Consider the following 14,050-nt stretch of genomic DNA (forward strand, 5'->3'; position numbering starts at 1 on the left):
CACCCCGCCAACTTCCGGCCCCCGACTCGCCCACTTCCGCCTTCTGAAGCCAACGCCTGACGCCACTTCAGCAGTGAGCCGCCCCCTCCTACTGCGCCTGCGCATTCGGGAGTCTCCTGGACACCTGTGGCGCTAAGCATTCTGGGAGTTGTAGTCCACCCGGCCCTCCCCGCCCCGCCCCCGCCGTAGCGCCAGAACTACGTTTCCCAGAGCGCCTCGCGCGGGATGGCGCCGGCGGCTGGTGCGGCGTGGGAGCTCTGAGGCGCGGTGCGGCGGGAGGTGTCTGCGGTACCCGGTGAGGGGCTGCGGGCTTCGGGCTCTGTCCTCCGCCTCCCGCGCTCGGGGGACGCCCGGGGCCGCGGCGGGAGGGCCGCGGGGCACGGCTGGGCTTGGGGCTGGGCCTGCGAGGCGCCGCCGGCCCGGCCCGGGACCTGGCTCCGGGCCGTGAGGGAGACATGGCGGCGGGGGTCGGGTTCCCCCTTCTCCCCTGTCAGGCTGTGGCAGGGAGGGGTCTCCCGGATCTGTGGGGTGCTTGGCACGGCTGGGACCGCTTGCCGGCCCCAAAGGGGAGCGGGGCGAGGGGTTCGACCCTGCCTGCGGCCTCGATGCCTTCCCTGCGCGGCCCTGCCCTCTCGCTGCCCGTGCTCCAGCCTCAGAAATCCCCGGCTTCTGGTCTGGAACGCTTTTTTTTCCCTCCCTTTAGGCGTTGTTGTTTGACTTCAGAGTGAGTATTTATCTGCACGCTTGCTCAGAGGCAGTTGCCTCTCAAAGTCTTTGCCTTGAGGTTCCCTTTGTGTTTAAACAGAGGAGCTGTTGCAATGTTCTGTGAGTCAGCCGTAGCGCTTGGTACCAGTATTTCCTGCGTCTTGGCAAATCTTCTCTGCCTTCTTCGTGCAAACCCAACATCAAAGAACGTGTGGCCTTCTGCAGGTGTCGGTGTCGCTTTCTCTGATTCTTAGTCTTGTGCTTTTGGCTTGTTAACTTAGCTGGCTTGTCTTTGAGGCATTGTAAGATGACAAAAGACTGGTGTGGTGGATGCACAGAAGATACAACAGAAGGTTGTTGATGGATGAGGCTTAAATTAAGAGAAGTAGGGGGTTATATGCACCTTTAAGGTACACTTCACTCAGTTCGACCATTAAAGATACGATGTCAGGAACAAGGAATAAGAGACTGGCTTGTACATTGTTGCTCAAAATACCCATTTGGTGTATTTGAATGAAGTTGACTTTCTTTTCTGTGGATCTTACCTGTACTGCAAAATACATTCGAGCTCTTCTTTAGCTCTCCTTCAAGCCCCAGAGCAGACAGGATAGTTTTCAAATGAGGGTTGAGCTTGCAGTGGATGCTGGGTGCTGCATGCAGAAAGAGAGGTTAAGCTCTTTGGAAGGTAATCCCTCACCAGTATGCATGTGAAAAAGTGAGTTTGAGGTATTTGCATGATCTCTCTTGGATCTGTGATTTGTCCTGGGATAAAAGATAAAAGAATAATGTCATTTATTTATCTGGTGTTGGGAAAAACTTGCGTTGCGGAATAAGAGACTTTTGGAAATGATCTGTTTGTTAATGATTTCCTGTTACTTGTTGCAGGAGCAGGATGTATACTCTGCTGTCCGGACTCTATAAATACATGTTCCAGAGGGATGAGTACTGCATCTTGATCCTTGGTTTGGACAATGCTGGTAAAACCGTAAGTGCTGTTTATTACCAATTGCGTGGAGGGCACACACAATGCTAAACATCCTGCAGAGATAAAACTTCCAACAGATGGGGCAGTCATTCTTTGGCTGTATTGTGAGCTATTTTAGTGATGTCACACCAAAGAATCAACTTTTCTCTCTTCCTTGAATTTAGCATAAGCTTTCAGGGATGTAGCTGAGGCTTTGATAATCCCGTAATCACCTGTGATCCCTGCTTTCCTTGCTAAAATAGGGAGCAAGAAGAGTGGTTTGGTCCAAGGTTAGGTAGGGCAGTATCTGTTGGAGCAGGATTCTGCAGAAACGAGAAGGCAGGTTTGGGTTAGGAATACCCCAGCCACTAAAATACTTCAGAGTAAATACTTTTTTTGTTCCTTTTCAGACTTTCCTTGAACAAACTAAAACTCGATTTAACAAGAACTACAAAGGGATGAGTTTGTCCAAAATCACAACCACTGTAGGCTTAAACAGTAAGTAAATCTGTTTGGAATTTTTTCAGCTTTCCTGCACAGCTGGACAACAGTTGGTTCTTGTTTGAAATATTTAAGAATTGACAAGGACAAAATAGTTCCTGGAAGGAGAGATCGTATTGCCCAGCTAACTCTCCGTGTCTTTTTGTAAGAGAATCAAATAGGCTTTCTTAGCTTATGAGGAAAAACCCCTGAAATCTTAAAAAAACAAGTGTCCCCTTTCAGTGCTGTGCTCAGAGGTTAAATTAAATTTCATTGGAGTTCACTCGCTGGCCTGATTCTGATATTATTTGCACAGATACGGCTGTATCTGATATTAGTGGTCCCTTGGTGCAAAGGTGTTGCTCTGTTGTTGAAAGGAGCCTCCGTATGTGATTTGTTCCTCTAGAACACTCTTCTACTCCAGCTTTCTTCGGGGGGTGTGCAGGCATTAGAGATGCTTTAGAGAACACCTTCAGTTTTCATTGCATTGTCTTTTCTTTTTTCCCTCTAGTTGGTACTATCGATGTAGGCAAAACTCGGCTAATGTTCTGGGATCTTGGCGGACAGGAGGAACTGCAGTCTCTTTGGGACAAGGTTGGAGATGTATTTTTTTTGTCTTAGAAATGTTTTTGTCTCTTTTAGAATTGAAGCAGTATGATCCTTTAGTAATCGCATACAGCTTTATTGGTAACCCTAGTATAGCATCAACACTTTTCCAGAGATTCAACTATATCTGTGCAAGTTTAGCAAAGATAATGCTTAGAATCACAGAATGGTCGGGGTTGGCAGGGCCCTCTGTGGGTCACCCAGCCCAACCCCCTGCCCAAGCAGGGTCACCCAGAGCAGGGGGCACAGCACCGCGTCCAGGCGGGGCTGGAATATCTCCAGAGAAGGAGACTCCACAGCCTCCCTGGGCAGCCTGGACCAGGGCTCCGTCACCCTCAGAGGGAAGAAGTTCTTCCTCGGGTTCAGCTGGAGCTTCCTCTGCTCCAGTTTGTGCCCGTTGCTGAAATAAGTATTTGCATTATTGTTTAGAAACAGCGATGGCCAACCCATATCTGAGGGTTGTGCCAGTAGAGATAAGCGTTTTGGGGGGACAGGGAAGCTTTTTCACCTGTTGTATTCAGTAGGCCTACAAACAGAACAGACAATGTGTGCCACCATCCTTCTCTCCAGATGTACGCTATGGAAACAGCCAGCTCCAACTGCTCGATCTTTTCCACGTGTGTCAAAATTTTACTAAACTAAAAAAAAAAATCAGGAAGACTAACATGGCCCTAGCAGATAGATAGACTGATATCTGTGTTACCCTTTCAGTATTACGCTGAATCTCATGGAGTGATCTATGTTATTGACTCCACTGATGAGGAGAGGCTCTCGGAATCTAAAAGAGCTTTTGGTAAGTACATTATGTTTTACCTTGTCTTGGTTTTGGCTGGGATAGAGTTCGTTTTCCTACTGCTGTGTTTTGGATTTAGTACCAGAAGAATGATGATAACACTGGTGTTTTTAGTTGTTACTAAGAAATCAAGGACTTTTTCTAGTCCCAAATTCAGCTGATGAGCAGGTGTGCAGGAGCTGGGAGGGAGCATCGCCAGGCAGCCACCCCAGCAGAAATATTCCATACCATAGATGTCTTGCTCAGTTTATGAATGAGGGTTGGCCGGGGGGCAGGAACCTCTTCTCTTTCCTGTGAGTCTGGATCCCCTCTTGTCTGGGAGTTGGAATTTTTCCGGGAGTTGGATTTTTTTTCCCGGAGGTTCTGCGAAATTTGCAAAATCCACGTGTTCCGGGTTCTGCGATCGCTGCTTGGGGACTGGCAGCGAATTGGTCATTGGCTGGTGAGAAAACTGTATTGTATATGGTTTGTTTTGCATATTCATTATTAGTAGTAGTATTTCCTTTGTTGCCTCATTAAACTGTCTTCATCTCAACCCAGGAGTTTGCCGTTTTGTCCCTTTCTCCTCCCCATGCTGCTGGGCGAGCGGCTGTCCGGTGCTTCATTGCTGGCTGCTGGGTTAAACCGCCACATACCCGTACCGTGACTTCATGATGTATTGTGGCACAGTTCTCTCATTGCTAGTATGTCTGTTCCTGTGTCCCTGAGGGAAGCTGCGTGGCCTGTCGACCGCACATCTGTAGTGCTTTTGCACTTCTGTTGCAGTCTATCTTGTCGGTAACACAGGACTTGCTTTTGTGGCCTGTAATGGCCTTGAATCTCTTTTTGTGCTTATGCGAATGATTTTGAAATCTTGATTCCTTATTCTGCATTTATCACCTTGTTAATTCTCACTAACATGCTTGTTAATGAAAATAAAGTTTGGAGTTTGATCTGGAAAAAAATTCTGTGAAGAAAATAGACATGAGAAGTTGTATAAAGTGAAACTGTAATGCAAGAAGGAGCCTCTTGCTTCGTCCCTATGTCCAGATAGTCTGTGTCAGGCATTTGCACAACTTTATCTTCTGGAACTGACTGAAACTCTGTTTTTGTTTCTGTGCTTTGTATACAGAGAAGATGATTACCAGCGAAGCTCTGGAAGGGGTTCCCATTCTGGTCTTAGCTAACAAGCAGGATGTAGAGGTAAGATTATGGCAGATTTACTTCTTAAGTGAGCAAAGAAGCCTGGGAAAGGCAAGCTCTGCATTCATGTTAAATTTGTTTCACTTTCCTGGACTGATGCAATGGTGCTTTCCTGCTGCTGGAATGAGTTGCTTAGAGTTTAGTTTTAATTCTTTGCTTTTTCCTCCAACCCTTTTCCAGTGGCGTAAGTGAGCTTACTACACGCACGTCCATCTGAGCTGCTTTAGACTTTTTATGTAAACAGAACAGACTGCGTAGCTTGGTGGGTCTTTCTTGTACCGTGACTTCATAGCTTGATACTGTTTTTTTCTTGTTTATTCAGCAAAAAAAATGTTTAGTGGACTTTGTTTATGCTGCTCTACTATTACCTGGGAACAGCACAACAAGTGCACGTGAAGCAGTATCATCCTTTTCCCGTAACCAGATAAGATCTGTTCAATGAAACATTCTGTTTGTCCTAGAGCGTTCCATCATTGACAGCAGTGAATGGCAAGGAATACTTTTTCTTGATAGTATAATTCAAATTCTTTCTAGCGTATCCAGAACTGCAAAACTCTTGCTTTGTATTTGACGAGTTAGGGGGCACTACAGTGTGACTGTTTAGGTGGCACATCCAGGGCATTCCTCATCTCCCCCGGCATGGAAAAAAGGGAAGAGAATGCCTAAAGCAGTCGTATTTTCCGCGTTTTCCTTCTCTCTGTGCGCGGTACCTGGAATTCCCGTCCTGCAGTTCGAGTGATGAATCTCTAGATGGAGCCAGAGGCTTTCAGTAGCATTTGGAGTGCCAGCCCTGGCAGCTGTGATCTGTACCTGTTTCAAAGCATGCCAATACTTCCTAGCTTCCTCCCCTGGACTTCACACCTTTGCCAGTGAGTGTACTTGTGGGAAATACTTGAGACTTACACAGACATCACTTTGGCTTTAAAGAAGGGTTTGGTTACACTGCATGTGTGCAATACCATGGATTTTTTTTGGTGGTTATAAGATTACCTTGTCATAGAAATAAAAGAAATGTAGTTCCATTTAAAAGACAGCGTGAGATTGAGACAGGACTCCTGATACATGGTCCTGACTTTGCTGTGATCGCTGGTATGTGGGGAAATTCACTGTCTTGTTTTATGTGGAAACCAGAGTATTAACTCTCGTATTTCCATGCAACACTACTGCTTTACAGCAGGGAGCAGTCTGCACTCTTGCCTTTAGCTGTTGAGAATTAAACAATATGCAGTGATCTGGAAAGCTGTTCCAGTTTTCCTGATGGCTGTATATGTGTATGTTGTTACGGGCATACTGCCAAAGCCAGCTCTTCTGGCACCCTAGCCAGCCTAAAGAAAAATGATTGAACAAGTGGACTTCTGTAGATGACCAGAAAGAGGTATTTGGAACAGGCTCTCAAGATAAAACTATGAACGACTCCTTGCGCCTTCTGGAGGATCCGAGACCAGCTCACACATGTAGTGCCTTTATGCAGTCATAGTACTGTGACAAGAGATTAGCAAAACTATACCAACCGGAGGTAGACCTATTTTTAAGAAATACTAAATTGTATATTTAGGGGTCTGTTCCTAGAGTATGATCTTGGATATGGACACAGAGCAGAGAGACATCAGTGGTATTAACAACATTAAAGGGACTGTAGCTTATTTTTCAGTAATTGTTCAGGTTCGCTTATTGAGGTTTAGAGAAGGACAAGGTCTGTTTCTCTTCCACCGATCTAGCAGAATTGAAGACCTGTGGAAGAAAACTGAACATTGCAGGAGTGTCTGTCTGCTCTGGATCTCCAGACATATAATTGTAGTGGGAAATTCTCATCAGTATCCCTCTGTTGTTAATGTGGAGCATGATAAGGGAGAATGAGTGGTATCTTAACCTTGCTGAAAGAGAATTCATGATGATTACATCTTTAAAGGCCAGCAGAAGACTTGTGAAATATATCAAAATTAGTACATCCGATGTAGGGGTTTGTTTTTTTTCAAAGTTTACATTCCTCACAGTAAGCTAACAAAGTCCTGACTCAGTGCCTGAAATTGCATAAAGTGTAAGAATTTTTTGGCCCTGATGCTAAATTCCTTGCAGAAAAGAATTTCACTGATAATGGGCACCACGACCCTAGGGTAAATTGCATCCACTCAGCACTGTCAAGCATGAGTGGTGTTTGGCTGTATCAGGAGATGAGATACAGACATGGACTGCAGAAAAACAACTCTAATATCAGGACATACTGTGTAGGATTTTTTTTTTTTTTTGTACAGGGAGAATGCTCTGTGTTTAGCAGGGGCTTCAAAACTCTATAATTTTGTAATTAAAAGATTGGATCAAATGTGTGTTGTGGGAGGGAATTTGTTTTTTAAAGGAACTGTTGTTTTGTAGAGGAATTAAATGTCTAATTTATAATAATCTATGTGGACTCCCTTTCAAGTCAGAATGCCACTTTTGAAAGTATTAGGCAGTTTTGCTTACCTATTTCATGCAGAAAAAGCAGCAAAGTAAGAATTTATATTTGCTATTTTGATGCGAATGCAGCTGATTAAAGGTTAGTAAAAGCTCTGTTTCTGAACTGTACAATGAAATGTTAACACTTGAGGATAGAATGGTGGATTTTTGAACAGTATTAGAAGTACTGGAAAAACTGAGCTGAAAAAATAGCATATGAAAATAACCGGGTATGGAGTGATATCTTTGGGAGGAAGTCATGCCTTCCTAATCTTAAAATAAATTTTGGACATTTAATTTGAAATCTCCAGAGTGTTGAAAAGCCTCCTCGTGTCTTTGAAAAATGAGAGGAGTCATGGTGAGTAGCAGCATACATATGAAGACTCGTGGTGTTATCTGTTTTCTACGTAGATGTTAGAAAATGGGCTTTCTGCATGACAGCTGTTCTAATTTCCAACTTCAGAAATACCACAGCTTCCCTGTAAAATTACTTTTAATTTAAATAAGCTTGTTTTAGTTTAAACAAGTTTAAGTTTTCATTTAAAATAAGCTTGTAAAAAAAGAGAGCACAGTTAGTTGTAGTTAGGCCGCCCACCTTTTTGTTGTTTCTATTTTAGTTCCATTCTGCCCATTGATTACTCTTGAAATGACTGAAGAGCCTGTACCTCAGGTTTTATCCTGATATGAGGCCAAGCAACAGCGTTGTCTTTCCTGCAGTGGGTTTGGCAAATGGACAAAGACTCTACAATCCAACCTTTGTTGCCTAAACCGGCCACTCGTGCTTTTCTGCAGGTGACTCCAGGAATGGAGCCTTGCTGCTTCAGGTGTTTCTAGGTGTGCAGTTCCCGAGTCGTAGTTCGGGCAACGCTGTTCTGAACTCTACGTGAAAGGAATTGGGTTGTGCAGCAGGTCGTTCCTGGCTAGGCTGTGCCTTGAGGAGCCTTCCTGAAAAGATGGTTTGGAGTGCATTCTTTTGGGAAAGTTGCGATAGAAATATGATTCGTCAAGTTGTGTGAGTTTCCTCTGAAATGTACGGTAGATAACATCACTCCAGAAAGGTCATCTGTGGATTTTATTAGTGTAATGGTACACTGTTTACATGATCACAGATCCAGCTTCCCTAGTTTGCTCTGGCTTTATGTGGTTTCAGTTGAGAAACAAAGCACATCTGTAAACAAATACTTTGTAATGTAGATAGGGAGGTGGGAAGGAGGGGAACTTAGAAGCCGCAGCTGACATTTTCTCCCGAGCATGAGAAGTTCAAATGCTCCTAGCTGAAGCGATGGGCAATCTGCGTCATCCTCTGCTGTAAGACGAGATTCCAGTTCATGGCTTTCCCTTGAACACTAAAACAAGGCTGCTCTGAACTGATAGTTCAGTGGTGCTGTGCCCTCTGCCGTGTTCCTGCACTTCGTCCCACGGGGAAAAAGGCGTTCCTTGAAACAGGTGTAGTGTTGTGATGCAGCGACATCGTCTGATAAGCAATGTAAATGGTGCAAAGTTTCCTCAGAAGCAAAACTCCTTCTGGTGCAGATCTCTACGGAGACCAATGGCTGGGCAGCTTTGTGGAAGTCAGGGCAGGCCACGATTACACCAGGGGGTGAGAAAAGGGAGTGGTTGTAATGGATTAAACTGGGGGAAAAATGGCTACAGCAGTTGTAAGCTGCACTGGGGAAAATGGACTTCTCCAGGGCCTCGAGGACAGACAAGATGAAGGAGGCGGATTCTCTGTGCCTCCCAGTATGTGCAGGTCTGCTGGGGTGTTCGGGGGAGTCCAGTGCCCGATTGCTTTGCTCAGGCTGGTGCAAGTAGAAACAGGACAGCATGACTGTGCTCTGTGCTGTTAGTTGCTATCTTGGACGCTTTCTCTCGCATTTATTTTAAAAAGATTTAAAAAAATATATCAACATTCAGAAAAGGAGAAATTGTTACACTATGATATTAAACTGTGATAAGCTTAAAGTATAATTCAAGAAAGGTTGGCTCAGTTTCAGCTGCCTTGGGATTTAACCTTCCTGCTGCCAAGTCTCATTTACTGAAAAAAAGTAATGACACAAAAAATAGCTCAAATTACTGACATGCAGCTCTTCCTCTGTCCTGGTTGTTGGGTGATTGACTTGTCCAGAGTTTTGGCTTAAATCAAGAGCCAGCTGGACCTGCCTTTTGTATTTGGCAGTGAAAGTCATACCAAAACTCAAGTAGCATCTTTTACAAACTTGTAGAGAATGGTTGTCTGGTAGTAATCTCTTGCCTATCTTCCAGACCTGCTGGTATGAATTCCAACTCCCAAGTCCGGTCTGACTCCCTGTAAACTTAGTATTTAATTTTTAAAAAAATCATTTAACTGTTTGTGATGTGGATGACAACTCATCTTCACGAATTGCAGACTTTCAGTTTGGCAGAAATCCTGATGTAAGTTGTTAGGGCTTTGGTGCAACGAAGTAAGTAACATTTCTGAATACGGTTCCAGCTCATTGATTGAAACTGCAGGTTTGAAGTGCACCTTAGGTCATAAGAAAGTACAGTCATCAAAAGTTGCACAACTAACGGATTCTAGGCCCTGCACAATGGAAAATCACCAGTCTGGATTTGAGGGCACAGGGTGAATTGGGTGTCATTAAGCTCCTCTCAAGCCATTTCTTAGGAACTCTTCTTACCTAAAATCCCTGAAATCTGATTATTTGTCACATGGTCATCCCCACAGTAGTTTCCTGTATTTAATTTCTCCATAACCAGTATTTTGCAAAACGGATAGCTGGTGTCATTAATTTCCATCTTTCTGCTAAGTTAAGGCCCAGGCTTGCATGCCTGTTGGCAGGTAGTCTGTTCTTTCAAAGTGTACATCCACTTGGACTAATCCTCAAGACTCACAAGGGTCTGATTTGGCATTTGAGTAAACACTTGCCTCATTGAAGGTCAAAAATATCTTTGCAGAGAGAGGAAGAAAGCTGCGTTCGTGGGCAGCTCAAGTGCTTAAATGGCTTGTCCAAGGCTTCTGAGGAACAAGCGAGCACTGAGATGAGAAAAGGATTTAAAGGCTGGTGGTTTTTCTTGTACCTGCTTCCTGTGCTCAGGGAGGAAGATGCAGGTCTAGACTTCAGTAGGGTAGGTTTGCTTTTGTTGTGTTTATAACTGAAATAATAAAGGTTTTGTGGTAACATGGTGATTTATGTCAGGAAAGGAGCTGACTGGTTTATTGGGGGGGTTATGTATTTGTATATTTTAAATTCACTTCCCAGAAACCTTACAGAAGTGCAAGAACTGATGGTAATCAAGAACAAAGTGACACCAGGCATAGAAAACATGCTGCATTCAGTGCTGTCAGCGTTTTCTCCCGCATGCGAAATGCAAACAAACAAGTCCAGGGTGGCCATGCCTTTAACGTCAAGGAATGTGCTGAGAACTTAGGAAAAACCATGCCCAAGCCATTTTCTGAGAGCGTGTGTGTAGGAAGACTTGATCCAGGCCATCGGCAAAGGGTCGGCTGGCTTGCCTGGGGTTCTGGCAGGTACACCGTTCCAAAAGGCTTTGTGAATAGGTGCCCGCTCGTCGTGCTGTAGACAGAACTTGAGTGTGGTGCCTGGGGCAGGCTGGAAGGAGTATGCCGAGGGCCTGCAGGTTGTGCTCGTTTTCATTACTCTCTTTGCTTAGAAGCATAAGTCTTGAGAATCAGGGAGTTGTGGCAGCGTGTGTATACTATCTGAAAATAGCATGCTTTTTGGTGAAAAAAGAACATTTTCTTTTTTTTTTTTTTTTTTTTGTTTTGAATGTAAAGGAGTGAGTTTGCTGTGTTAGTGAGTGAGGGGGTTTGACCTAACAGCATTGTGCCACCCCGGCTGAAGCAGAACTGTGGGTGAGGCAGTGTTTGTTCTGGAGGAAGGTCACCGTCTCTTGTAGCATAGAAAGCAAGCTCTTCTTTGGTTTCCCTCGCAGACTTGTCTGTCGATACCTGACATCAAGACAGCATTCAGTGACTGCATTAACAAAATTGGGAAGAGAGACTGCCTGACACAAGCCTGCTCTGCTCTGACTGGGTAAGTATGAGAATGGATGGTGCTTTGGTTGACTGAACAGCTGCAGGGTGTCGTGCAAGCAGAGCAGCGCTTGTAAGATTTACTAATCCCTGAAAGGGAGCTGTGCTTCCTTCCCAGCAATGACAGGCTTGGGAACCTCGGACTTGCACCAGGTCAGTAACTTCGTCTTTAAATCCCGGCTATGAAACACGCTGAAAGTGTATCATCCTTTCTCCATACACAATAATCTTTGCAGTCGTGGCCTGCTGCAGCTCCTGGCTTTTATGTGAGAAGTCAGTTGAAATATAGCTGTTCCTGACGCTGCCAGAGACGTGAGTGGTGTTCCCTTGCTGGTGGAGTGATTATGCTCTTGCTGTCCTGTTTTTTGGTGTGTAGATGAGCTTTGTTATGTAGATGCACAAACTGAGGCACAGGAAGTTCCGTCTGAACATGAGGAAGAACTTCTTCCCTCTGAGGGTGACAGAGCCCTGGCCCAGGCTGCCCAGGGAGGCTGTGGAGTCTCCTTCTCTGGAGATATTCCAGCCCCGCCTGGCCGCGGTGCTGTGCAGCCTGCTCTGGGTGACCCTGCTTGGGCAGGGGGTTGGGCTGGGTGACCCCAGAGGTCCCTTCCAACCCCGACCATTCTGTGATTCTGTGATTCTGTGATAATATAACAATCTCCAAGAGTGTTCTTACACTGGGGACGCCTGTGGTTTAAGATGCAACGACTAGAACAGACCAAAACTTGGGAGTCTGTGATTCTTCTTCACGCCCACACAGCCACATGCCATAACCTTGACCAGCCCACTGCATTCTTCATATCTTAGTGTCACTATTGCATATTGAGTCTGGCGATACTTTGGTTACGCTTTCAGTTCTTTGGGTGATAAGTGCTATTTGGCATAAGTCAAAAGTGCTGTTCCAGATGGTTAGATATGCTCCTGTCTAAGTTACTGCCTGTACTTAATCCAGAGCTTGGAGGTTTCTGCTCTTTTTTAATCTAGTAAGAAAGCTGTTTTATTGTACAAGCTACTGCAAAGGATAAGGAAAGTTTCTTAAACCGTGAGAAAAATCTGTTACCTGCATTGCTAAGAATCAAGTGCCATTAAGCAGATGAATGACCACAAGAACAATGGTTAAGCACTGACTGGAAGAGAAGCATTAGATAATAATCTTACGAAATGCAACCTTTTCAATTGTTGTGGGTTTTCTATAAACACTTCTAGTTTTGATCTGTGTGGAGTTTCCTTTCAAAATTTCAGTATGACTTTGCACTAAAAAAACCTAAATTGTGGAAGTCCTGGCTGGGAAGCTGTGCAGACCGGTGAGTTGATGACTTGCCGGACGGCCCCGGCACGGATGACTACAGCAAGCTGGAGCTAGAATTGGAAGATCTGATACAGCTAGCCCGAGACTTGTAGCAAAATAACCTCAAACCAGCTGACTGTCAAGTGCTTCAGTGCTTGTTCATCCCAAGGTTTCCACAGAGCTGATGACTAACTAAATTGGATGAAGTAAACTCAGTACAGGCACCAGAAAAATAAAAGACTGAGTTTACATACTGAGCTAAAAGAAATCAGGTCCCCATGATGAGAAACTAACATAGTAGTGACAGCGAATACCTGCGGGGCAGAACCCTTCGCTTGCTCTTGTAAAGGCTCAGTTAGGGACTGCATGACCTGTTCTTGGTTGTTTGCTGGCTGGGTTTTTCTTTTTAAATCTTGTCTGCTTATCTTGTTTCCTTAGCAAAGGAGTGAACGAGGGAATTGAATGGATGGTGAAGTGCGTTGTGAGGAATATTCACCGGCCCCCAAGAAAGAAGGACATCACGTAAGAAATTCCAAGTCAGCCAAGGAATGGACAGTTTTTCCACACAGATTTGTGTTCTCTCTAAAGAAGGTGTTCCACTGGATTGCTATTACACCTGATTCTTTCCTAAGCTTGGAGACAAACATTCTTTTTCTGTGTCTAAAAAACTTAAGTGAAGGATTCCAGCTGTGTGCGGGGTGGGAATCTCTTACATGAAGTATTAAGCTGTTGGCCTGAGAGCATAGGCTGAGTGGCAATCCACACTTTGTTGCAGATGCAAAGGACTTAATTTTCTACTGTATTACTTCGTGATTCTTGATTTGTTAGTCTAACAGGCTAGCGGCCAGTGGCATGAACGAACTCCTGAAGGAACTGTGTAGGTGAATATGAAAGGGGAGGGAGGGCCTGGGGAATGGCTGTCCCTCCTAACTGAGCAGATGCCTTGCTGCTCCAGCCCCGTGGTTACTATAGGTAGTGTAACTGGCCCTGTTATGCTGCTGTTTGTATGATGGGGAGAGACAGTATTGATTATAACTCAATTTTCAGTCAGCACGTTGATTTGTAACTTTTACCTGTGGTAAATGCAGATGTGGAAGCCAGCAACTGCACAGTCGTGTGCTGTTTAAAATGGGTGTTCTTAATGGGACATGAATTCCAGAAGCACTGCCTTGATTTGACTGCCAATCTCTCTGTTGTCCATTCTCTTTAATTGTAAGAATAATTGGTGTCTTCTGTAACTGGAATGAATTAAGGGCCTCTCTGATCTTTCTAGGCTGAAAGCTGAACCTCTAGGCAGGGAGAAATCGGTACACAATAAAGCTTCCTACTTCTTTGAACTTCTCTTGCCGAAACAAGTGATGTTCGGAAATGGTGGCACTTAGCCCTCTGGTTTTTTGAAATGCAAGAAAGAACAGAAAGGCAGCTCTCAAAGTCACATAGTGCTCACTTCTGACATAGCCTGTCCAGCCAGCAGTTCTAACTCTGCTGATGTATCACTGCTTTGGCAGTGGGTGTTGATCTCCACGTGTTGTAGTTGCTCCTGGCACTGGTGAGACTGTCAGTGCT

General features: G+C 44.8%; 1 protein-coding gene across 2 annotated transcripts; it reads left to right on the forward strand.

Annotated features, from left to right (window-relative positions):
- Positions 1-212: 212 nt before the first annotated feature.
- On the forward strand, positions 213-13,821 carry ARFRP1 (ARF related protein 1). Of its 2 annotated transcripts, XM_075438889.1 has the most exons (9): positions 233-295; positions 704-724; positions 1,591-1,690; positions 2,080-2,167; positions 2,661-2,743; positions 3,467-3,548; positions 4,660-4,730; positions 11,097-11,197; positions 12,923-13,821. In XM_075438889.1, exons 3-9 carry the CDS (start codon positions 1,598-1,600, stop codon positions 13,008-13,010), a joined length of 606 nt encoding a protein of 201 aa, XP_075295004.1. In that variant the 5' UTR covers positions 233-295; positions 704-724; positions 1,591-1,597; the 3' UTR covers positions 13,011-13,821. The 2 variants fall into 2 exon arrangements, with proteins under 2 accessions (XP_075295003.1, XP_075295004.1); XM_075438888.1 differs by lacking the exon at positions 704-724 and having other exon boundaries at positions 213-295.
- The last annotated feature ends 229 nt before the right edge of the window (positions 13,822-14,050 follow it).

This window comes from Opisthocomus hoazin, chromosome 18 (genome assembly GCF_030867145.1).
Source record: "Opisthocomus hoazin isolate bOpiHoa1 chromosome 18, bOpiHoa1.hap1, whole genome shotgun sequence".
Taxonomy (NCBI): Eukaryota; Metazoa; Chordata; class Aves; order Opisthocomiformes; family Opisthocomidae; genus Opisthocomus; species Opisthocomus hoazin.